The 23997-nt window shown below is 40.0% G+C and overlaps 2 protein-coding genes across 3 annotated transcripts; both read right to left on the bottom strand.

The window, feature by feature from the left end:
- Positions 1 to 2258: 2258 nt before the first annotated feature.
- LOC311065670 (fibroblast growth factor receptor 1-A-like) lies at positions 2259 to 18960 on the bottom strand. Its single transcript, XM_084086334.1, has 8 exons — positions 18724 to 18960; positions 14475 to 14597; positions 11744 to 11827; positions 11177 to 11349; positions 6727 to 6850; positions 3488 to 3678; positions 3102 to 3246; positions 2259 to 2401 (listed from the first exon to the last, which is right to left on the bottom strand). Exons 2-8 carry the CDS (start codon positions 14584 to 14586, stop codon positions 2286 to 2288), a joined length of 945 nt encoding a protein of 314 aa, XP_083942460.1. The 5' UTR covers positions 14587 to 14597; positions 18724 to 18960; the 3' UTR covers positions 2259 to 2285.
- Positions 18954 to 23726, bottom strand: ankrd39 (ankyrin repeat domain 39). 2 transcript variants are annotated; one of them, XM_084086336.1, is made up of 5 exons: positions 23660 to 23726; positions 23248 to 23346; positions 23062 to 23165; positions 22780 to 22983; positions 18954 to 21891 (listed from the first exon to the last, which is right to left on the bottom strand). In XM_084086336.1, the coding sequence occupies exons 2-5, from the start codon at positions 23336 to 23338 to the stop codon at positions 21742 to 21744; spliced, it is 549 nt and encodes a 182-aa protein (XP_083942462.1). In that variant the 5' UTR covers positions 23339 to 23346; positions 23660 to 23726; the 3' UTR covers positions 18954 to 21741. The 2 variants fall into 2 exon arrangements, with proteins under 2 accessions (XP_083942462.1, XP_083942461.1); XM_084086335.1 differs by having other exon boundaries at positions 21599 to 21891; positions 23248 to 23339.
- Between the last annotated feature and the right edge of the window lie 271 nt (positions 23727 to 23997).

Genomic DNA, 23997 nt, shown 5'->3' with positions numbered 1-23997 from the left:
ACCCAAAAATGAAAACTTTGTCATAATTTATGATTTATCATCACCCTCATGTTGTTCCAGACCTGTATGAGTTTCATTCTTCAGCATAACACTAAATATATCTGGAAGAATGTTGAATAATGAATAAATACCCTTCTAAAGTTTGATATCAGGAAGATTTTATAATGAAATTAATACTTTAATTGAGCAAGGAAGCTTTAAATTGATCTAAAGTGACAGTAAAATAATTTATAATGTTACTAAATATTTATAATTCAAATAAATGTTTTTAAACATTATATTCATGATAGAATCCTGGAAAAAAAAACACATCATGGTTTCCACAAACAAATTTAACAGCATCACTGTTTTCAACATTGATCATCATAAAAAATGTTTCTTGATCATCAAATCATCATATTAGAATGATTTCTGAAGGATCATGTGACAATGAAGACTGGAGTAATGATGCTGAAAATTGTACTTTGATCACAGGAATAAAATACATTTTACAATATATTCACAAAGAAAACAATTATTGTAAATTGAAATAATAATTCACAATATTCACAATAAAATATTCCTATTTTTACTGTATTTTTTATCAAATAAATGGCGTCTTGGTGAGCATAAGAGACTTCTTTAAAAAAGACCCCAAACTGAACGTTGGTGTAGGTTTTGAACGACACGAGGGCGAGTAAATTATCACTTTATGATTTTAAGTTTTAGGTGAACTTTCCCTTTAAGGCTGTTTTTTTTACCTGTCTCTGGAACACAGTTACATCAGATCAGAGGAAGTCCAAACAGTTGTTTGAGTTGGTTTCAGGAAGTACTGTAGTTTTCCAGATGTGTTGGCTACCACATGTATCACTAGAGAACATCCTGAGTAAACAGTAGTGCAAAATGTGCTGGTCAAGTACAAGCCACAAACACAAACCTCAGCCCAAACAACCACCATAGCACTGACTGAAGCAAAGCACCGTACATTCTGTCTGTACATTTACTGGCACACAACGTTGCTCTTAACCACATTTTTAGACCCATGTTGTCAGTTGATGCAACAGAATTACATAAAACATGTTGGTTGCTTTGCACTGGATTGCCCATGCATTGATAAAACAGCTCTAATCTGTATTGTAACTGTGTACAAAGAAAACATTTTAAAGCAGTTTATTGACTTCATATAGGATTTCTGGTGCTGGAAACAGCTGTTTATGAAGTTCTCCAGAAGCATCAATCCTGGGTTTCCTTATTCAGTGAACATTAACAGGACTCTATCACACTCTACTGGAGAAAACATTAAGCACAGGCTCACTGTGGAGAAGACTATTGCTGTATTCAGAACCACATACTAGCATAGTACTCGTACTAATTTTACAATATCCTTCTATGACATAAGTAGTAAGAGTAGTATGGTAAGGCCGTTTATGAATTAAGATAAAATCAATACCATATGGGTGGAGCAAAGCAATGTCTATGGTAACATCCAAACCATTAAATGACTGTAAAAAAAAAAAACTTTACAGTTCAAATAATACAGGTTTTGACCAAAAATAAAAAGTCCCTTATTTTACTTTACCAACCCTATTTACCTCTGACCTCAGAAAATTAAATAAGCCTACGATTCGCCCTACATGGCACCTCATAAAAAAAAATGAAAAATGTCACTGTCAATCAGTACAATGTGGGCATTAGAATCTTTAGTTTTCACCTTCTTTGCTGTGCAGCATTTACCAAGACAACACACTAACTTGTTCTTTGTATAAATGAGAATGTATTGAAATATCGGACAGGAGTGTATTCATTGACTCACTTACTCACATACAGTACATACACACTCACTGACTGACTGACTGACTGACTGACTCACACACTCACTCACTCACTCACTCTCACTCTCACTCACTCACTGACTCACTCTCACTCACTCACACTCACTCACTCTTTGCAGAATGTATATAAAAATAACTACATGTTTTTCTTTTCTAATCTTCATTTAATCACCAAACTTACTTAACTCACTAATCTTAAGACAGACTTGTTCATTTTCCTTTTGACCTTTTTGACACATGCACTGTTTTTTTGTTTGACATTTTTTCAACATATAAGCATATAACTTCAAAACACAAAGTAGGGGGAAAACTAATAAAATAATCATACGAATTTCCATCTTTCTCAAAAGACCTTTCACTAAACAAACATTTCACTACTTATAAAAAGAAATTCATCATAACCTTGTATGGGATGGTTTGGGGATGAAGAAAAAAGGGAGTTCGGGGCAGAGGAAATTGTGGGCTTTATTTGGGTCACAATACAAACAAATGAACAAAAACTACGATGAGGGGGAAAAACACAGGTAACAGGGCAGGTAACAGTACAGAAGACAGGCATAGGACCAGCCCGGCTGGACTGGAGGATGATGCTGAAAAAAAGGCAAGGACAAGACATTAAAAACATTTGTTCCAGGATCTGTCACAAAAGTACAGTATAAACATACACTAAAAAGAATTGGTAACATTTAAATGACTTGTTATGGGTTAAATTGGGTAGATGCTCTTTAATAAGAGTAGGTTACCACTTTTTACAGTGTAGGATCCTCACAAAAAAACTGTCTGTCTCTGACTAAGATGGTTTGTTTTCACTTTCATGCAGCAAATAATCGATGTTAAATAGTTAGGTTATCACTGACAATGACTTAAACATAATAGCTTGTGACTTCCATCAAGTCAGGAGTGTTTTTAGCAAATATTTAGTAAATATGTAGTTGCATCCACTGACCAGTTTGAAATCAGTCAGAAAATCACGCATATTTGTATGATATAAAACGCATGTAGACATAAGCATGTGCGCAAGGATTTTTTGAATCCAAAATTTGTCTAATTCATGCGTTTACATGTTTAATTTTTTCCTGTTGATTGGATTTTCCAGGTCCACACCACTCCTTTCAATACGATTTAAATTGAATTTGGATCGAGCTCATACAGATTTTACAGTAAGTCTTTTCAGTCTGATTGACTTCCAAACTGATTACTAACAGATGATTTGAGTGCATGTAAACTGCTGCTGTTAAAAAGGGACATGAAACCATCAACCAAAAACAGCACCACAAAAACCACAGATACCTTTATAGACAGTCAACCATGCAGAGTGATGGGAGTGGCCAATAGAGTTCCCAGCCAAGCAGGTGTACTCTCCAGAATCCTCTAAAGACACATTCCTGATCTGCAGTACCTCCATCTCCTTATCCGTAGTGTTGGCGCCTGCCGTCTAGAGAAAAGAACCACAGGATGAAGCCGAAGAGATCCGGGAAAACCAACCAGAGGTGAGAGAGATGCTTTGCATAACCTGCCCAGTAATGCTCTTATGAAAGTTACTTTGAAAAAGTACATTTTTTACACACTGTAGGACAATTTAATGTCGTAAAATGTGTCACTACATTATTTTGTGTAGGAACATGAGAATTTTCAAAAAAAGTTAGGTCAATCTCAGACTAGTGAAGAGGTTTTACCTTCAAGATCCGGACGTACGGCAGTCCGTCAGGGCCGACTCTGTTGCCGTTCACCTCGATGTGCTTCAGCCACTGGATGTGTGGTTGAGGATCACTGAAGACTTTACACTCAAACTCCACGTCACTTCCCACCACTGCGGTACGGTTAGCAGGCAAACCAGCCTGGAGGATCGGCTTGTTCGGTGAGCGCTCTGTATCTCACACACACACACACACACACACGCACGCACACACACACACACACACACACACACACACACACACACACACACAGGGTGGTTAACATTTGCAAAAATAACATCAATTATTTTTTACTCCTTTCTCTGATCAGCTTTTTTCCCCTCTTCCCCTCTGATTGGACTCCACTTCTGCTTCAATGTATATGTAATGAGTGATTATAATCAAGGTATTAATCAATATTTAATTAATCAATATTTTTCCTTCTAAATATTAAATGAGTTGAATGACTTCTCTGGAGATTTTACTTTGTTATAGAAGTTACCAGTGTGATTACTGAAATGTTATTTTCATGTATTGTATCTGATACATGTATTTGTATTTGTCTGTATTTGATATCTGAATGCAGTAACAGTGCTTGCTTATTTAGCCCGGCTTCCAGAAATGAAATTGGGTCTTGTTTTGTGTTTGAGAAAGGTCTTCAACGTGTTAAAACATAGGGGTCATTGAAGCCAATATTTTAAGGGACAATTTATTTGTTAATGCCTTACTTTCCAGTTAGACTCAAGTGTAACTCTCCTTGAGAGAAAGAACGCATTATCTTGATGTTTTGAGAAAACTCTCCTGTTTATAGTTAGAGCCTGGCCAAATCCAACCTTGGAAAAGCTGTGTGTTGGTGTATGTGTTAGTCTTCTTGGTTACAGGTTAAGGAACCAATGGCATTATTGGAGATTGACTGAGTTGGTGTCCGGGACATGCTGGCGCCCAGCAACCCAAATCTGTGTCCTGGAAGGTCACGACGTGCCTAACTTCAGGGTCCGAGTGTCAGCTGCATAATCGATGGAGATATACTTCAGTCTATCTGTAGATCAGTGGATCTTTCCCCCAGGAAGCTGGGAGCGAATGGGCTCATTCAGATTCACCCGAAAAATGTCTTTCAAAGCAACGTCATTAAAATTCACCTGATGGCTGAGTCCAAAAAAGTCCTGAACATAAGTCTCGATGGCCTGGTCGCCTTGACGGAGGTTCAAGAGACGAAGAACTGCTAGGTTCAACTTCATTGTGAGGGTCTTGTATTATGTAACGTGGGGATCCAATGGAGGCAAGTTTGTAGAACCCAAGTACAGTTTATTCAAAGATCCAAAACATAAAACAAAATACAAAATAGAAAACAAAGACTTGGCTTGGCAAGACATGGCTTGGCTTGGCTTGGGAAAACACGAAACACAGACAACGGCTACACAAACAAAATACAAGACCCAGACAACATGACACATGAGACATGGGAACACATGGCAGGATCACATGACTTGAACAGGGGCCCAACATGAAACATAAACAGAGTCCAGGAGTGTGGTCTTGGGGGAGGGATGGCGGGGCAGTCCCGTGCAAGGGAACAAGGCTGGAACCGTGGCATGATGGGCCTGGGCCGTGTAGTGTAGTGTGGGCAGACCTGGGCCGTGGCATAGCGTGGACGGACCTGGCAGGCTATGAAGCCTCCAGGATGGCATTAACAGTTCAGGGGGCCAGGGCGGACCTGACAGTTCAAGGGTCCAGGGCGGACCTGACAGTTCAAGGGTCCAGGGTGGACCTGACAGTTCAAGGGTCCAGGGTGGACCTGACAGTTCAGGGAGCCAGGGCGGACCTGACAGTTCAGGGGGCCATAGAGACTCAGATTTGGCAGGCATGACGTGAAGAGGCTCAGACTTGGCAGATACTGTGCGGTTGCGGGGCTCCTCATCAGCAAAACCCACAGTAAACGATGAGCCACTTAACAACAAGGCATAGTCTATGTATTCTGCCAAGGACCAGTGGATCTTTCCCCCAGGAAGCTGGGAGCGAATGGGCTCATTCAGATTTACCCGAAAAATGTCTTTCAAAGCAACGTCATTAAAATCCACCTGATGGCTGAGTCCACAAAAGTCCTGAACATAGGTCTCGATGGCCTGGTCGCCTTGACGGAGGTTCAAGAGACGAAGAACTGCTAGGTTCATTGTGAGGGTCTTGTATTATGTAACGTAGGGATCCACTGGAGGCAAGTTTGTAGAACCCAAGTACAGTTTATTCAAAGATCCAAAACATAAAACAAAACACAAAATAGAAAACAAAGACTTGGCTTGGGAAAATATGAAACCGACAGCAACTACACAAACAAATTACAAGACCCAGACAACATGACACATGAGACAAGGGAACACATGGCAGGATCACATGACTTGAACAGGGGATCACATGACAGACATGAAACAAAACCAAATCGTGACAAGCTCTTAACTTAATAAAACTGTGTCACTGTGTGACTATGAGGAATGATTACCTCAAAATGTATTTCTGTATGCAAGTTTGAGGGACTTTATTTAGGTTGCTGATCCCTGATTTAGCTTGTATACATTTTGGGGTATTGCTGATAATGAATAGATAAAGCTTAGCATTAAATCATTACAATTTTTATTTTGTGCGACAAAACTAAACTTTTCTCAACAACTCTGCGGCTGCACAGAAATGTTGCAACCTAGGCCTAGAAATATGTGCTTCCACTTGCATTTCTTGAAAAAAAAAAAAAAAGAAGCTCTCGCTTCTCGCAATGACCTTGACCAAAATCACGCACATGATTAAAAAAACCCACTTTTTTTAATTACAGTACAACCTCTGATTGTCCTAGGAGGACTTGATGGCATAAATGTATTGTGTGTCTAGTGTGTGAGTGACAAATTCCAATTGTGTCTACATGGGTTCACTGATTGGCTGATGTGGACTTGATTGATACCTTCATCATTTAGCAAATAAATCAGTGCAACATAAAAAAGGCATCAATTAAGTCCATTAAGTCAGCCAATCAGTGTATGAAATGTATTATCTAATTCCAATTACTCTAATCTCAGCCACTAACCATGTCTCTAACTCTAACACATCTGAATCCACTACGTCACTTAAACACTTCATATTTGCAATAGATCATTTAACATGCACCATCACCAGAGTACATGTGCCTGCCCTTGAAGATGACATTTACATCAACCTAACTTTTAAAATGTAGAGGTAAGAAAAGAAATAAGACTGACCGACTACATCCAGCTGGTAGGTGTGATTGATGCTGCCGTATTTGTTTTCCACCAGGCAGGTGTAGTTGCCTTTGTCTGACGGTACCACTGACTCCATTATGATGGTCCACATGTGCTCCCGAACCTGTGCAGTAACAGATATACACATATCAGATAAGAGCTTGCATGTGTGGAAGAAATGTAATGTTCTATATGTGTCATTTTCTTATATTCATAGTAATAAGATTAATGTAGTAAAATGGCACGAGGATTACATGCCCATGATTCTCTGCTACATTGATGGAACAAAACTGTTATTAACTCTTATGAATGTACGTACGTGTATGACCTTGTATACGTGACTTGACAAAAAGTAATGTATGACTGAGACAAAGGGCCTTTGCTCAAGGGTAGTAGGATGCAACAATGTGTTAGTTATGGGACATGTTGTTCATTTAGCCACTCTGATGACATAGAGGGAGTCAACTATAAAGAAGGAAGGGTGCCCCCACTCTTTGTCACACTCTGCAGGCACTTTAATGACTGTATGACTGCTGACCTTTCCTTGCAAGGGAATAAATAATCTTTAAAGACAACTGATCCATGTTTGTCTCTTATTCAGTATTAGAAAATTGTTTGCCACCACACATGACACCAGGACATCCAGTCAGTGCAGATTCCAAGTGGGAGTGAAAAAATTTACTATTAACATAATGTACAAATTATATATATATATAAAAAAAGTGAATCTGATAATTTACAAATTATTTAAAAAAAAGTTAATCTGATTCAGAACTCTTCAGTTATAGATTAAGACAAAATCTGCATGCATCCATAGTATAAAAGCAGAAAACTGCTAAATGCATAAGAAGGCTGATTGTCTTTTAAGATCAGTAGAAAATCCAAAGTGAAAAAATCACAGTGTGTTTTATGGTGGAGAGTGAGAATCAGGCCACTCCATGTCCACTAATGCTATGATGAAAAATCGTGGCTCCTAGACGGTGGTCCTACGTCTTACCCCTAATTTCCACCAACTGCGAAACGGCGGCGAAGTCAATAGGTTTCCATTAAAGTCAATGTGTGTATTTTCACTAACTGCAGAACGGCTGCGTTCCGACTCCGGCGATCCGCAGCCCTCCAGAGCAGATACGCAGAGCTTCTATTTTTGCTGGATGCCGGAGAGCTCCGCAGCAATTCAGCGGTTATATCGCGCGATCATACGTGAATTCGCGAGATCTCGTGGGTCCTCGTGACTTCAGCTGTCAGTCATGGCCGCAGCCGTTCCGCAACAAATCCGGACCTGGTGGTATGAAGGACAGCGGAGCACGGAGCCGACACGCAGCCGTTCCGCAGTTGGTGGAAATCCGGGGTTAGAGAGAGACAGTGTGAGAAATTTAGCATGATCATCTTAGTGTGTTTTGCTGGTACGACCTACATCTACTGACTAGCCAATAAAACTGCAACATGAAATAGCCTAGTGTATTTATCAACGCGACATGGCGCTAAAACTTAAAGGGGACATAACACTCACAGTTTCTGCCAATCTCATGTTAATCTTGAGTACCTAAAGAATAGTATTGCATCCTTCATATCTCAGAAGAATCTTTAGTTTTATCATATTTATAAAAGAGAGATAAAGCTTTACCGCTTCTTTCCGAAAACAGTCAAGCTCCTAGAGGAGTGCCGTGCAGTTCTCCCATAGACAGTAAAAGAAATGGACACAGCGACCCCATAGATTTCAACGGAGAAAAGTGAAGCAAATTAGAAGCACTCACTTCCTGATGGCTGAGCGTACTGCGCGGACTCAAACTGAGCTTGACGATGTAGATGTGACGTGAGCAGCCTGTCTGACAGTTGTAAGTCTTCTAGTAGCTGTGCCAAGAGAAATTTGAATCATTCCCTTCCGAAACTTGCAGAGACGGAGAGCGTGAGTAGGAGCAGGAGCAACTTTATGACTCTCTATGGGCTTCTCCCTTGACTTTATCGGACTTTATGCCTCCACGTCCCCGATTGACTGCAAGCTTCTCTTCTTGTCTATGCGGTAATTTCCAGAGAGTCGCGTGGTTATGACACAATCGTTAGCCTATTTTTACAAAAACTGCTTCTACGGGGCCATAATGTAAGATACAAGGTAATGGAGCCTTTTATACATTGTCGTGTTTCTTTAGAAATAAACAATGGACAAATAGAGTCTTTAAATGCCTCAGATGTAAAGTTATTCGCTGTCAAAGTGACGCCAAAATTAATGGGAGTCAATGGAATGCTAACAGCAGGTGATGGCTTGATAGACAATGGCGGCCCTCGGGGGTGGTACGCTTTCTGGATGCTGGATTACCCCCCTGAGTTCTCCCGACGACTTCCATAACCTGAATGAAACGCGCTGATGGGCACGCTCTTGCTCTCTCTCTGGTTGATGTGTGTGCATGCTCTTTCGGAAGAAGTTCCCATACAAGGAATTTCACCCTTTTTGACGTCATACCTTTTTTTCGCCCTTTTTTCATACTCGAAAAAAACTTTCCGAAACTTATACTAACCCTGAAGGAGTGTATTTGGCACAGAAATACTCTGTCATATTTCCAACTCCTTTTTGAAACTTTGGCCATGTTTAGCATGAGAATCCAACTCTTTAACAGTGTAAATAAAAAAGAGTGTTTCGTTCAGATTATGGAAGCACGCCTCCAGAAGCTTGACTGTTTTCAGAAAGAAGCGGTACAGCTGTATCTCTCTTTTATAAATCGAGGGAGTACCGATGAAAACTAGCCTTCGGGGTAATTTGGGTACATTTACATTCATGATTGTTGATTAATTGTCCCTTGATTAATTGTCCCTAATTAATTGTCCCTAGAAAACGGACATGATTGTCCATTTTCTAAATAAATAAATACAATTAAAAAATAGTCAGAATGCATGAAATGGCATTAGACATCCCCTTTAAAACTACTTGCCTCAAGTTCCATTTGCAAAATTGGCCAAGTTGGCCTCTTTTCCCGAGCCATGGCTGAGTCCATATCCTCCTCTTTCGCTTCCTCCTCTTTTTTTCAGCACACATAAAAACCAAAATTGCCAAAGTGTGATTTATCTGGCTTTATTTGTTAACCACTAACGCATGCTGATGACGTTTTATTCTTCTATACTAACTTGCGTCGTAGTCTACAGTTAGATTTTGCTGCATTTGGCCAAGCGATTGTTTGTTTGACCACAGTTCTTGTGGGGAGAAGAATTTATGGTTCCACTTTATTTTGATAGTCCACTTTAGACATTCTACTAACTGTAAGTAACTTTGCAACTACATGTCAACTAACTCTAATTAGAATATTAGTAGACTGTAGTAGATTGTCAGTAGACTGTTAGGTTATGGTTAGGTGTTAGGGTTCGGGTTAGTTGACTTGTAATATCTGTTGGGGGACCATCAAAATAAAGTGTTAGCAGATATTAAGCATACAGTCAACTAATACTCTAATGACAGTTAGTTGACATGTAGTTGCAAAGTTACTCATAGTCAAAGTTGACTATCATAATAAAGTATTACCGAATTAATAGAAGGTTTGTAGTGTAGCAGTTCTTCAGCTGCGATGTTAGCATGTAGTCTTTCAAATAATATTAACCCAAAGTTCTGTCTGTGTGACAGAACTTTATACATGAAGACAAAAGGGCTACATACAATAGTAAACTGTCTGGACCTCCCACAGGAGATTGATGAACACTATAATTCACCCTGAGCAATGTTGGGTCTTTGTCATTCACACTCATCGGTTTCTATGGGCTATACATCTGTATGGGCCATTTGGTTCATATCTTTACAGACACAGATAGAGCTGTTTGCATCTTGAGGCACAGTAACAATGTAAATGCATCTGACTAAAGTTAACTGAAATACACAATCTTTCACTACAATTCAATAGGTGTCAACACTGTACAGTCTACATACATGTCATACCCAAGTTTATTAGATCCATGTCGTACAGTGTGTGTGTAATGATCTAATAGGATTGCCGAAATTGCAGTCTCTAGAAACACAACGCTTCTCAAGCCAAGAGCTCTATAACATGGATCTCTAATGTGCAGCTGAATTAGGATGTAGTAGGTGACTCCCAATTTTGCCTCTCATTTGACAAACCTATAGCTTGCCCTCAAATGAAAGTTGTTATCATTTGCCAATCAAGGAGAGTGTTCATGGTGCTTTTTTCACAAAACAAAGTCTCAGTATTGCTTCTCTTTGACTTCTTCAAGATTCACCATTAAGTTGCATTTAAAAAACACAGCTAACAGATTTAAATTACATGAGGGCTAGTTAATAATGACACAATTACATTTTTTTGGTGACCTATTACTTTAAGCAATATGTTATTATGTTTTTGGAAAAAAAAAAGGAAAGCGGCATGCCATGAAGTCATCGAAAATGCCAGGTGTCTGATCAAGAGTATGAAGCATGCTTTAGTTGCCTGTGGTTTCTTCTTCCAGTTGCCCTTACCTTGAAGCCTCCTATTCGCTGGTCTCTCTTAAACTCTTTGCCATTCTTGAGCCACTTGAGAGTTGGTGTAGGGTTACCGTTGGCCTGGCAACGAAACTTGACAGTTTTGCTGGCGGGAACCTCGTGGAGCTTCTTCTCCATCTTATCAGGGTGAGCCCAAACAGGAGCCATTGCTGAGGAACCGATAGAAAGTAAAAAAAAAAAATAAGACTGAGAATATTACAGTACTATGAAACTACAATGTAGTATCAGTAGGATGACCATCGTAGAACACTAATCCAAAGCAACGATACGAGCACGTTCCAGGAGAGGGATTGTACTAAGGTGACCTCAAAACAAAGTGTGCAAGATTTGGGTGTTGGTGGATGGTTTCGCTCCTTTTGACTGGCTTGATAGTGCCCTTGGGACTCAAAGACTAATCCATCAAAATACACTATTTCCTTCTGCACTTATAATTCCTGCTTTGAAGGACAATCCTAACAATATTGATTCGCATTGACATTTGCATATCTTTGAGTCAGAGTTTCGAGCACAGAGAGTTTGACTAAGAGAGCAACGGTGACTCACGAAGCAGCTTCTGGTCATTTGATAGCTTGGCCTCCTCTGAGGAAGAGTCATCTTCATCATCATCTTCTGAGGTTATCAATCCATCTGACCAAAGAACAGAAAAACAAAATAGTTATGTTAAGTTTTAATATAATTTGAATTCCTGAAAAGAATGTTCTTTAAAAAAATTATCACAAGAATTCTAAAGTTCCTATCCAACCATTAGGGAAAACCAGCAAACTGGCGACCATTAGGATAACCTCCAACTTGTCTAAATCTACAAAGGTAAGATGTTTAATAGATTTATTGGTTTGTTTCAAATACATAATAACATCCACACATAATACGCATCACTATTACTAGAGATGTGCACGAGGACTCTAAAGTGACACCAATGATTGATAATGTAAACCAGGGTTCCTCAAACTCGGTGCTGGAGGGCCGCTGTCCTGCAGAGTTTAGCTCCAACACTGATCAAACACACCTGAGCAAGTAAATCAATGTCTTCAAGATCACTAGAAACTCACAGCTAGGTGTGTTTGATCAGGGCTGGAGCTAAACTGTGCAGGACAGTGGCCCTCCAGGAGCAAGTTTGAGGAACCCTGATGTAAACAATGATCAGCCGTTGCTGAAATGCGTTACTTTGACTTTGTTGTCTCATGTGACTTTGTTGAATTAGAAATTCTGAAAAAACTACAAAAACACCAGAGCCCAGAGCAACATCGCCAACGTTTCCAGTTGTTGGATATGGGCGTGAGCCGCCGGCCCTTCGTGAATGCTCACCAGCTCCGGGACGCCTGCCGCAAATGGCTGTTGGCTGGGGGAAGCAACGTGAGGCAGATCATCGACTGAGTGGTTCTGGAGCAGTTTATCGTCCGTCTTCCGAGGAAGACAGCGGAATGGGTCCAGTGCCACTGCCCGACGTCGCTGGACCTGGCCATTCAACTGGCGAGGTCCAGATGGTGGTGTGCCCAGGGGTCGGCGAACCTCTTCCATCTGTCTCTCTCTTTTTCCCCTCCCCTGTGTTTTCTCCCTCTACCTGACCTGTTCCTTTTCCTAGGTCCAGTTCCAATGTCCCTCCTCGAGTCCCACCCCAAGGGCGGGGTGGGCAAGCTGTTGAGTCTCCCGCTGGCCTGAGAGCTTCGCCCAGGGGGCTGGCCAGAACTGGTGCAGCGTCAGCTCTTTTTCCCCCACTCTCTCCACGTCAGTCCCTTGACCTACTCCCTACAACTAGGATGGCGGGGAGGTCTGGGCCGGCCTGTTGCAGGAAGTGGGGACCCAGGGCATTTTATTGACGGTGATGGAAGTCGGGACTCTGATCCGGGTCCCGGACGCCGCGGAGGCTGCCCCCAATCAAGATGGCTTGTACCAAATACCTGTGAGTATTAAGGGGGGTCCTTATCGGGCTTTGGTGGATTCAGGATGTAACTAAACTTCAATCCATTAAAGCCTGATTCAGCCTGAGGCATTAGATAAGAGCCGCATGGTTCAGGTACGGTGTAAAACATGCATTTGAACAGGTCCACTCTGTCAGTGGTTAACCTCTCTAGCCTGCTCATCCACTCTCCTATCCATATTTTGCTATTTTTAAAGATAGGTTGTATTGAGTGACACAAGACACTCAGACCAAACAAGATACAACCCAATTATTAGTACCAAAAAAACATCGGGAAATGCTTTTCCGGGCGGCTTACTGTAATTTGATGGCAGGACATTTAGGACAGGCAACGACACTAAATCGTCTCATGACCCGATTCTTTTGGCCGTGCATTCACGAGAATGTGCGCAGATGGTGCACGGCATGTCGTGAATGTCAGCTGGTAAATCCACCGGCCTCCCCAAAAGCGCCTTTGCGCCCACTTCCTCTAATGCAGGTCCCCTTCGAGAGCATAACATTAAGCAAAGCGCACATTTCTCACAGCGTATATGTGCATTGTGCAATGAAGCCCGCAAATGTCCTTGTAATTTCCTGCTGCCCTGTATCTTGCTCTCTCATTGGCTATAGGTCATCGCCGATGTAGTTTTCAGTCAAGAACACATTTCACACAGCAGGATTGTGAATCGCAGACAGGTCTAGATCGCGTCTTTGATAATGCACACTACGTGATTGTGCCCCGCTAAAAATATAGTGTTTGTAGTATAAATGTAATCAGGACGTACTACATTCACCATGTTGTCATTATCATGTGACATACCAGCACCTCATGGGATAGTAAAGTGTCCATCATGTGCACACTTCAGAATCTCTCCGTAAGCAGTAGATCATCTGGGTACATTTTGCCTACTCTTTTATGAGTATTATGTATTCGGACATATTTTGTCACATTCTGTTTTTCACCTACTATATAGGGAAGTATGCGATTTTGGATGCAGCCTGAATGTGTTCTAAGTGGTTGCCATAGTTACTCATTATGTTCACCTGTTTCTTGTTTAGTTACTTCTTTACTCAGTATATGTAGCCCTGTGTGAGAGTCTTCCTTTGTTTGTTGTCTTTGTTTTATTGTCTGTTTTGGTGCTGTTGAATTATCGTCTTCATCTTGGATTATTTTCTTGTTTTGAAGATCCACATCTTAACTACTCCTTAATTTACTGAAACTAAGCTTAAAGTTATTGAGAAATCTTAATGACGTTTGAATGATTGTGATGAGGTTATAGCCGATCACAACAGAAGTCATATCTTACGAGTGCAAAATTTAATTGCAGAATAGATAGGTGAAAATTATCACACTTGATTTTTTTGAAAAAAACTTACCCTCAGCTTGGATGGCTGATCTGCCCTGTGAATGAAGAGTCTGAGTTAGGAGTACTAAGATCAGCAGCAGCATAGTTTTCTTCATCATTATCATCAAGGATTCTCTCTGCATCCAGGTCAGCTCTGAAAAAAATATTATTTTTCTCATATTCTCCATTGTTGCAGCTCCTATCTTCCCAGTCTGTCAGTAACGCTCTGTTTAGTTCCTGTCTCTATGAAGCCCCTCCTTCCGAAGAGCACTATGTGTTCTTGGCTGGACCAGTGTGTTGCGATTGGTCAACCGCTTCAAGCATGTTTGGGGAAATGTCCCGCCCCGTACAAAAACTGCTGCTGCATCCCAATTCGCCTACTTATTCTACACCCTAAAAGTATGTACTCTTTTTGTGAAGAAGTCTGTCAGAAGAGTTGGCAAGCTTTGGGTCATACCCATAGATATACACTCACCTAAAGGATTATTAGGAACACCTGTTCAATTTCTCATTAATGCAATTATCAAATCAACCAATCACATGGCAGTTGCTTCAATGCATTTAGGGTTGTGGTCCTGGTCAAGACAATCTCCTGAACTCCAAACTGAATGTCAGAATGGGAAAGAAAGGTGATTTAAGCAATTTTGAGCGTGGTATGGTTGTTGGTGCCAGACGGGCCGGTCTGAGTATTTCACAATCTGCTCAGTTACTGGGATTTTCACACACAACGATTTCTAGGGTTTACAAAGAATGGTGTGAAAAGGGAAAAACATCCAGTATGCGGCAGTCCTGTGGGCGAAAATGCCTTGTTGATGCTAGAGGTCAGAGGAGAATGGGTCGACTGATTCAAGCTGATAGAAGAGCAACTTTGACTGAAATAACCACTCGTTACAACCGAGGTATGCAGCAAAGCATTTGTGAAGCCACAACACGCACAACCTTGAGGCGGATGGGCTACAACAGCAGAAGACCCCACCGGGTACCACTCATCTCCACTACAAATAGGAAAAAGAGGCTACAATTTGCACGAGCTCACCAAAATTGGACAGTTGAAGACTGGAAAAATGTTGCCTGGTCTGATGAGTCTCGATTTCTGTTGAGACATTCAGATGGTAGAGTCAGAATTTGGCGTAAACAGAATGAGAACATGGATCCATCATGCCTTGTTACCACTGTGCAGGCTGGTGGTGGTGGTGTAATGGTGTGGGGGATGTTTTCTTGGCACACTTTAGGCCCCTTAGTGCCAATTGGGCATCGTTTAAATGCCACGGCCTACCTGAGCATTGTTTCTGACCATGTCCATCCCTTTATGACCACCATGTACCCATCCACTGATGGCTACTTCCAGCAGGATAATGCACCATGTCACAAAGCTCGAATCATTTCAAATTGGTTTCTTGAACATGACAATGAGTTTACTGTACTAAAATGGCCCCCACAGTCACCAGATCTCAACAAGCATCTTTGGGATGTGGTGGAACGGGAGCTTCGTGCCCTGGATGTGCATCCCACAAATCTCCATCAACTGCAAGATGCTATCCTATCAATATGGGCCAACATTTCTAAAGAATGCTTTCAGCACCTTGTTGAATCAATGCCACGTAGAATTAAGGCAGTTCTGAAGGCGAAAGGGGGTCAAACACAGTATTAGTATGGTGTTCCTAATAATCCTTTAGGTGAGTGTACATAATAAAGGCTAGATGTCTTAAGACGGAGTCTCTAACGTAATCACAGGCGGCCATCTTGTCACAGGCAACCTTTCTGGTGGGCTCTGTGGTACCTGATGTAAGGTAAGTGATCTGCACGAACACAAATACTCTTATCTCGCTGAAATCTTGACGGATTTACAAACGGTTTGGTTTCTTACAAACGTTATTAACGTGGCTATAATTCTGGATGGTTGAACATGTTGAAATTGCAGCTTTTCTTTTCGAAAAATGACTTAATCGTGCAGCATAGTTGTGCGTCACGGCTACTTGCGCAAGTTATCAAGGCTGAGACCACAATCGAGCTGTTCAATTATATAGGTTTTACTGACACCAATAACAATTTTATGACTACTAATCTTTTGTCTAAATCAGGGTTCACCAATCTCGGTCCTGGAGGGCCGCTGTCCTGCAGAGTTTAGCTCCAACCCCAATTAAACACACCTGAACCAGCTAATCAAGGTCTCACTAGGCATACTAGAAACTTTCAAACAGGTGTGTTGGAGCTGGTTGGAGCTAAACTCTGCAGGACAGCGTCCCTCCAGGACCGAGATTGGTGAACCCTGGTCTAAATTACAATCTTTGTGGATGTGGTTGTAGTTATTAGCTGGCTAATAACAAGAAGCTGTGAGTGTGGTTGTAGTTATTAGCCTAGCTGGCTAATAACAAGAAGCTTTGAGTGAGACCTAGTAGCAGCTAACATTACAGTTTAGCTGCTACCCAGCAATTTTACATCAGTGGGAGAGGCAGAATTGCTCTTTCTTTTCAATATAATTTAAGTTGCACATGATTTCCAATCGGTTTGGTTAAATATCTTACATTATGATACAGGAAATTGCTGGCTTTATAAGAGAAGATGCCAGATTTTTGTGACGCCTATTCAAATTATTTTATTATAATAGTAATATTCATATTATAAAAGTGTATATATATCATGTTACCATTCTGTACACTGAGTTTTAGTAGCCTATATATTGATTTAACATAACATAAATACCTTGTGCGTGTGTATATTCATTGCACCTATCTGTTCTGTTCAATGTGATTTTCATATGGAAGTCCATGGTTATAATTATTCATGATGCAGTGTCATAACTACATCTCTGATGTTTATAACAAACCAACCCGTTTGAAAATCGGTAGAAAATTGAGCAAGTTATGGTTATTTAAAAAGTACATGCACCATTAAAACACAATGTTACGAGTGAGCGAACTGACTGTGGCAAGATGGCCGCCAGGTGCGGACGTCGACCTCCATTGGCCAGCTGCGCGGACGAGACATCTAATATAGTATCTATGGACATACGGTAACTAAAATGAAAGATAACGAAGTGGTATGTCACATACCACTTCGTTATCTTTAAAGGACAGCTCTGTTGCTTAGTTACATGCATCGTGTCAATGTTTAAACTGCCCTGTCAATCATCTTGGCGTCTCAGGGAGTTCAGAAACAGTGACATTTATATGGGGAATAACTACCTTTGGAGGGACTTTTGGGGAAATGGGAAATTTCTTTCTTTCTTTCTTTCTTTATTAGTTCACCCACACATAATATCAGAACAAATGGCATAATTCAGATAGCACATATATTCATGTTTGGGAATTTGGGAATAGAAACTGTATGGTTACTGGAAGGAAATAACATCACAATAAAGAAGCTTAGCTGCTATAAGAAGCTTTAGCTGATATAAAAGCTAGATTTAAAAAAATAAACAAAAATAAAAGATTTTCCTTTGTTTACACAAAGTTTCCGATTAAAGCTGCCTCAGTGCTAGAGTGCCAGTAAATAAGGAGGCTATTTGGCACATGCCGTTTCCTGTTCATTCTTCTGGGAAAACTGATTCATGCTGAAAAAACTGTGTGTGTGTGTCAGGGCAGAATTTCACCGAAACAGTATAAGAACAATCAAAGAGGATTGCTGAATGAATCAAAATTATGTAAACTGGAAAGTTTAACTGTAAACTGTAATGTTTTAAGTTTGACCAATCTGATGGATTTGTGATATATATGGATAATTAATTAGAGCAACAATAAATAAAGCAACAGTTTAAACAGAAGCTGCAAACAGTGAAGAATTGGTTATCCACATAATTTATTCAGTCGCATTTCATCGCAAGTATGGAGTAGGCTACCGTTTTATTTTCCACAGATTTCAAACCTTCCTCAAAAGTGTTCAAGTTGTTGGAAATGCACAAAATAGGACTTATATGCTTTCTGTGTTTAAAACAATTATTATACAAGCAGTTTTTATGACCTCATATCAATATCTATTTTGTATGTACTTTCAAAAAACAATTGTCCTGCCACTATTTAGGTGACTGATAAAAGCGGAAAGGTCCATTAAAATAGCAAAACACTTAATTAATGGTGATCAATCATAGCACCTAACATTTAAGACATTTATCTTTATATAGAACATTACATATACATATATACTCCATCTCTTCTTAAAAGGCAAGTGTTGTTTATAAAAACATTATGACAGTACAAAATAATATTATTCAAATTCAATAAAACAGAAAAGCATGTGTATTTTATTACAAAGCAACATAAGAGTCCATTTTGTGTACTCACATTTTTCTTTCTGAAAAAAAAGACAAGTCCAGATCAGGTTCAGATGTTCATAAAATAACTGGCTCCCAAATAGTCACTGGTCGAAGCTCCACATTTCTCCCTCTGATAGATGTATTCGTCCTAAATAGTGCATGGAGGTTATTTTGTCACACTTATGACTAACTCTTTGACTAACAACCAATTTCAGTTGGCAGTCTAAACTAACCCAAGCAGTGAGCAGAAAGACCTGACTCCCCCTCCATCACTAACACAGGGGCGTACCCCTGATCACAGAATTATAAAGCTTGGAAGAGCCAGGACATTTTTTATTATAACTCCGATTGTATTCGTCTGAAAGAAGAATGTCATGTACACCTAGGATTGCTTGATGGTGAGTAAATCATGGGGTAATATTCATTTTTGGGTGAACTATCCCTTTAAATTTTGGTGTGAAAGTGTCTTTATATTTGCCCCAAAATAGAGCGTTTTGTTTAAAAATAAATAAATAAATAAAGCTCACCCCAGGTGAGAAAAAGTAACGCAAAAGTAACGTAACACATTACTTTTCTTAAAAGTAACTAAGCAATGCAATTAGTTACTTTGTAAGGGAGTAACACAATATTGTAAAGTTTTACTTTTCAAAATACATTTCCACAACACTGCTCCTGAAACTGTGCAGTGTGTAGTTTCAGTTGGTTTAATTATAAAGCACATTTTAATACGACCAAGGTTGCCCAAAGTAATAGTAAATAGTAAAAAGAATAAGAGAGTCAAAACAGAAGAAGTCCAAACAGTGGATTTCAGAAACCACTGTAGTTTTCCAGATGTGTTGGCTACCACGTATATCACAAAAAATCAACAGTACAGAAGGGCAAAATGTGTTGGTCTAGTACAAGTACAACACAACATTGTTCTTATATTGCCCCTATTATGGTTTTTCGAATATTCCCTTTCATGCAGTGTGTAATATTGCTGTTTGTGAATGTAAAATGTCTGCAAAGTTGTAAAGTCTGAAGTGCATGATAAATAAAGTTATTGTCTTGCAAAAGAAAGAATCGACTCTGAACCGCCTATACGAGTCGTTTCTCCTTCGAATCCTTCTGCTTTAGGGTTCTGCGTCACTAGAAGATACGTTTGCATAATGCCCGCGGCCCACCTATGATGTACGTTGTCCGCCCGCAAACTTGACAAGCCCACAACACGTCATTTTACTGAAGACTGCTTCTCAAATCTCTGAGTTCAACGCGAGATTCGAAAAGCACTTGCTCTTGAAAGATGGGTCAGTGCCCAGTTTATTTGGACTAACTTGCTCCTCCTCAGAATCACAACCTGTAAGTATGAATAATTATTGATGTATATATTTTCTACCTGGTGTTCAAAATACTAGTTTTGTGTTTTATATTGTGTATACGTTCACAGCTTACCAGCTAAATCACGTTATTACTGTGATTCATCTTCGGACTCGCGCTAGCTCAACCGAGATAGCTCAACAATCCCTGAGCTGTTGTTATTTAATGCAACAGAACCACATAAGACCAAGTTTGCACAGGATCACCCTTTTGCTATGCAGTTATAACTCAGCACTGATCTGAGCTGTGCCAAGAAAACATTTTAAAGGAGAAGTTCACTTTCAAAAAAACTTTTGCTGATAATTTACTCACCCCCATGTCATCCAAGATGTCCATGTCTTTCTTTCTTCAGTCGCAAAGAAATTAAGGTTTTTGATGAAAACATTCCAGGATTTCCCCCCATGTAATGGATTCTATTGGGACCCAAACGGTAGAAGGTCCAAATGACAGTTTAAGTGCAGCTTCAAAGGGCTTTAAACGATACCAGATGATGAATAAGGGTCTTATCTAGCGAAACGATCGGTCATTTCCAAAATAAATAAAAAAGTTTAAGTTTTATAAGCACAAATGTTCGCCTTGCTCTGTTCTGTGATGCGCGTTCGTGATGTCACGTAATACGCAATTACGTTGAAAAGGTCACGCTTGAAAAATTTCTGTCCTGAAGAAAATGTTCTTTTTGGCTTTTTAATATTAAAACACCCAGGATACGCACACGAAATGGGCATTTTAAACGATAAACTGACACAAATACATTTGAAAATGTGTATATGGTCCTCCTTCTGCACATTTGTAAACACGTCAAGCGTGACCTTTTCAACGTAATTGCGTATTACGTGACGTCACGAACGCGCATCACAGAACAGAGCAAGGCGAGAGTTTGTGCTTATAAAACTTAAACTTTTTTATTTATTTTGGAAATGACCGATCGTTTCGCTAGATAAGACCCTTATTCATCGTCTGGTATCGTTTAAAGCCCTTTGAAGCTGCACTTAAACTGTCACTTGGACCTTCTACCGTTTGGGTCCCAATAGAATCCATTACATGGGGGGAAATCCTGGAATGTTTTCATCAAAAACCTTAATTTCTTTGCGACTGAAGAAAGAAAGACATGGACATCTTGGATGACATGGGGGTGAGTAAATTATCAGCAAAAGTTTTTTTGAAAGTGAACTTCTCCTTTAAAGCAGTTTGTCATCTTTATATAGGATTTCTGGTGCTGGAAACAGAGGTTTATAAAGATCTCCAGAAGCATCAATCCTGGGTTTCTTTATTCAGTGAACATTAACAGGACTCTATCTAAAAGCACAAGGCTCACTGTGGAGAAAACTATCCTTTTGGCAAGGCCATCAACAAGTGAAGATTTTTGGATCACGAAATGTTCTAGTTAAAGCATCTACCATCAGCGGCTAACTGCTCATGCTAACCAGACAAACCTTGCTCACTCCATGTAGAATTGGCATGCATCAAAATGTGCCACGGATTCAAGACTTTTTGTTGATCTGGTCACATTTAGTAGCAGTGAATCGACTCTTGTAGGCTCTCACAACATGAGGAAAGGCTTGTGTAACCATAAAGACCAACTTATGCCTCTTTTCAACCATAAGACACACTGATTTACAAGGCGCATTTTTTGCAAATGTTCTTCATAATCCTTAATGAAAAGGCATTTCAGACTGTAAGTTAGATAGGGTCATTGTGGTGGTCTCAGGAACTCCCAAACTCGGTCCTTCTCGGGACAGAGATCGAAAGGTATGCATGATCTTTTATCCTTCACAACTCGCAAGGCTGGGAAGCGTTTCGCCAACAGCTCACAAACCGTGAAATGCCTCTGTTCAGCAGCCTGTGTGCATACACAATCACAACCCCAAAAATTAATAGACCTTAATCAGGGTAGCAACATGCTTAACTTTTGACAGGAATGAAAACAAGGCTGTGAGGGGTAGAATTACAGGGTGTTCAACGGATTGTACTGTTGTTTAACAACATTCATTGTTCAGCTGATGAAACCTCTTTCCAAAAAGAGTAGATACAACTCCATAAAACAGTTTTGAAAATATATCGGGCCCTATTTTAACGATCTAAGCTTATGGTCTAAAGCGCAGGGCGCAAGTTCACTTAGGGCGTGTCCAAATCCACTTTTAGGTGTATGGTCTAAAAGGGTTGTCCCTATTCTCTTAATGAGTAATGGGTGTGTTTTGGGATTTACATCTGTTAAACCAATCAGAGTCTCATCTCCCATTCCCTTTAAATGCCAGTTGTGCTCGCGCCATGACGGATTCGCTATTTACATGATGGAATTTGTCTAAATTAAAGCCTAAATTAAATATGTTTATCATATAAAGTGATCGTGTCTCTTTAGAAAATTTGGACTAAACCACTTAATTCATATTGATTCGTTTTACGATCTCTTTATGAACTTTCTTAAGCGTTAAAGTGGTAGTTGCGTAGCTGTCAATGGAGGGCCAAAAACTCTCAGATTTCATCAAAAAGATCTTCATTTGTGTTCTGAAGATGAACTTAAGTCTTACAGGTTTGGAACGACATGAGGGTGAGTATTAATGACAGAATTTTCATTTTGGGGTGAACTATCTCTTTAAATTCAATATGCCGTCTAACCTGACTAAGGTCTATTACTTGGAACCTACATTTTAAAAACAAGTTCTATTAAGAATTAAGTGAAATAAAATGAGGTTAGTTCTTCAAATATAGCTATGTTGAGCAGTAGTACCTTATGAAGTGGTGTTGATCCATCATCATCAGTCAGACATGGATCGGCCCCACGGTCTAACAGTAGCTTGAGCACACTGTGGTGTCCGCAGTAAGACGCCCTATGAAGGGGGGTCGCCCCGCCACGAGTCTGTGCGTTCACACAAGCGCCACTGTCCAGGAGTAACTCGCACACTGACAGATGACCTGCTCGACTGGCATAATGCTGCTCCAAAGAAAAAGAAGATCCGGGTTATGCATTATGAGATGTTTGCATTAGTGGTGAATTATAAAATGAACAAACCAAAGCGGTGTAGTTTGCCTGGTCCCTCATATTTGGATCAGTTCCTTTTTTAATAAACGCCCTGACTCTCTCTACATCTCCATCCATTGCAGCTGACCAAATACCTACAAACAAGCAATTCACATGTTTTTGATAATACCAACATTGTGTGATATGATGACATATGAACATAAGCAGGGGATGCACCTCTCTCAAAGTCCATCTCCTCCAGGGTTTGATGGACACTTGGTGTTGAGCGATGGGCACTACAGGTGCATTGACTTCCATGGGAATCCATCCTAAATGCTATAAAGCAGCACATAGACAGTTTTTTTATATATAAAGTGAAGTTAAAGTGAATGTAAGTTTAAAGAACTGTGTGTGAAATAAACGTGGTTATATTTTGTATAAACCATTTCAAAGATAAACATCACATGCTTCATATTTGTTATGGACACTAATAACTAAATCAGTTCAGCTCTTGCTCACATTTAACTGCCTGATATAATATGCCAACTTATAACGAACAATTAACACTTTTGTTTAAGAAACTGAAACAGTTCAAATTCAGAACAACCACCAACCAACACCTATAAAAGGTGTATAAAACTGTCATTACCTGCACATGAGTTGGGAAACACTGCAACATGAGCACCAGTGAAGAGATGTGCAACTTCTGCGTTCAACAAAAGGACGAACTTTCAAAATAAAAGTCCTGCGTAGGAGAGGTACCATTGACATACCAAAATAAAAGTCCTGCAGTAGGCGGCATTCCATTGGATCGTTTTGGGCTAGTCTTGAACTATCCGTGGTATGTTTTTAGTCAACAAATGTATGAGTTTTGTGAGCACTTATCTGAGTGTCCACATTATTTTGACCATGTATGGAGAGACAGACAGTTTAGATAATGCTGATTTGCTGCTCAAGAAACGTTATTAATATCCACAAAAATATTAA

Source organism: Abramis brama, assembly GCF_963993115.1.
Source record: "Abramis brama genome assembly, chromosome: 16".
Taxonomy (NCBI): Eukaryota; Metazoa; Chordata; class Actinopteri; order Cypriniformes; family Leuciscidae; genus Abramis; species Abramis brama.
Note: the sequence above shows the minus strand (reverse complement) of the source record. Positions and strands in the feature narration are given on the sequence as shown.

Excerpts from the sequence above, each read along its gene's own strand:
- LOC311065670 (XM_084086334.1), bottom strand. The coding sequence starts at position 14,586 with ATGCAGAGAGAATCCTTGATGATAATGATGAAGAAAACTATGCTGCTG. Across the intron at positions 11,828-14,474 it reads ATCAGCCATCCAAGCTGAGG|ATGGATTGATAACCTCAGAA; the intron begins GTAAGTTTTTTT and ends TTCTTTGGTCAG. Across the intron at positions 6,851-11,176 it reads AGCGAATAGGAGGCTTCAAG|GTTCGGGAGCACATGTGGAC; the intron begins GTAAGGGCAACT and ends GTTACTGCACAG.
- ankrd39 (XM_084086335.1), bottom strand. Across the intron at positions 22,984-23,061 it reads AGGCAAACTACACCGCTTTG|CATTATGCCAGTCGAGCAGG; the intron begins GTTTGTTCATTT and ends TCTTTGGAGCAG. Across the intron at positions 21,892-22,779 it reads GATCAACACCACTTCATAAG|GCTGCTGAACAGAGGCATTT; the intron begins GTACTACTGCTC and ends GTATGCACACAG.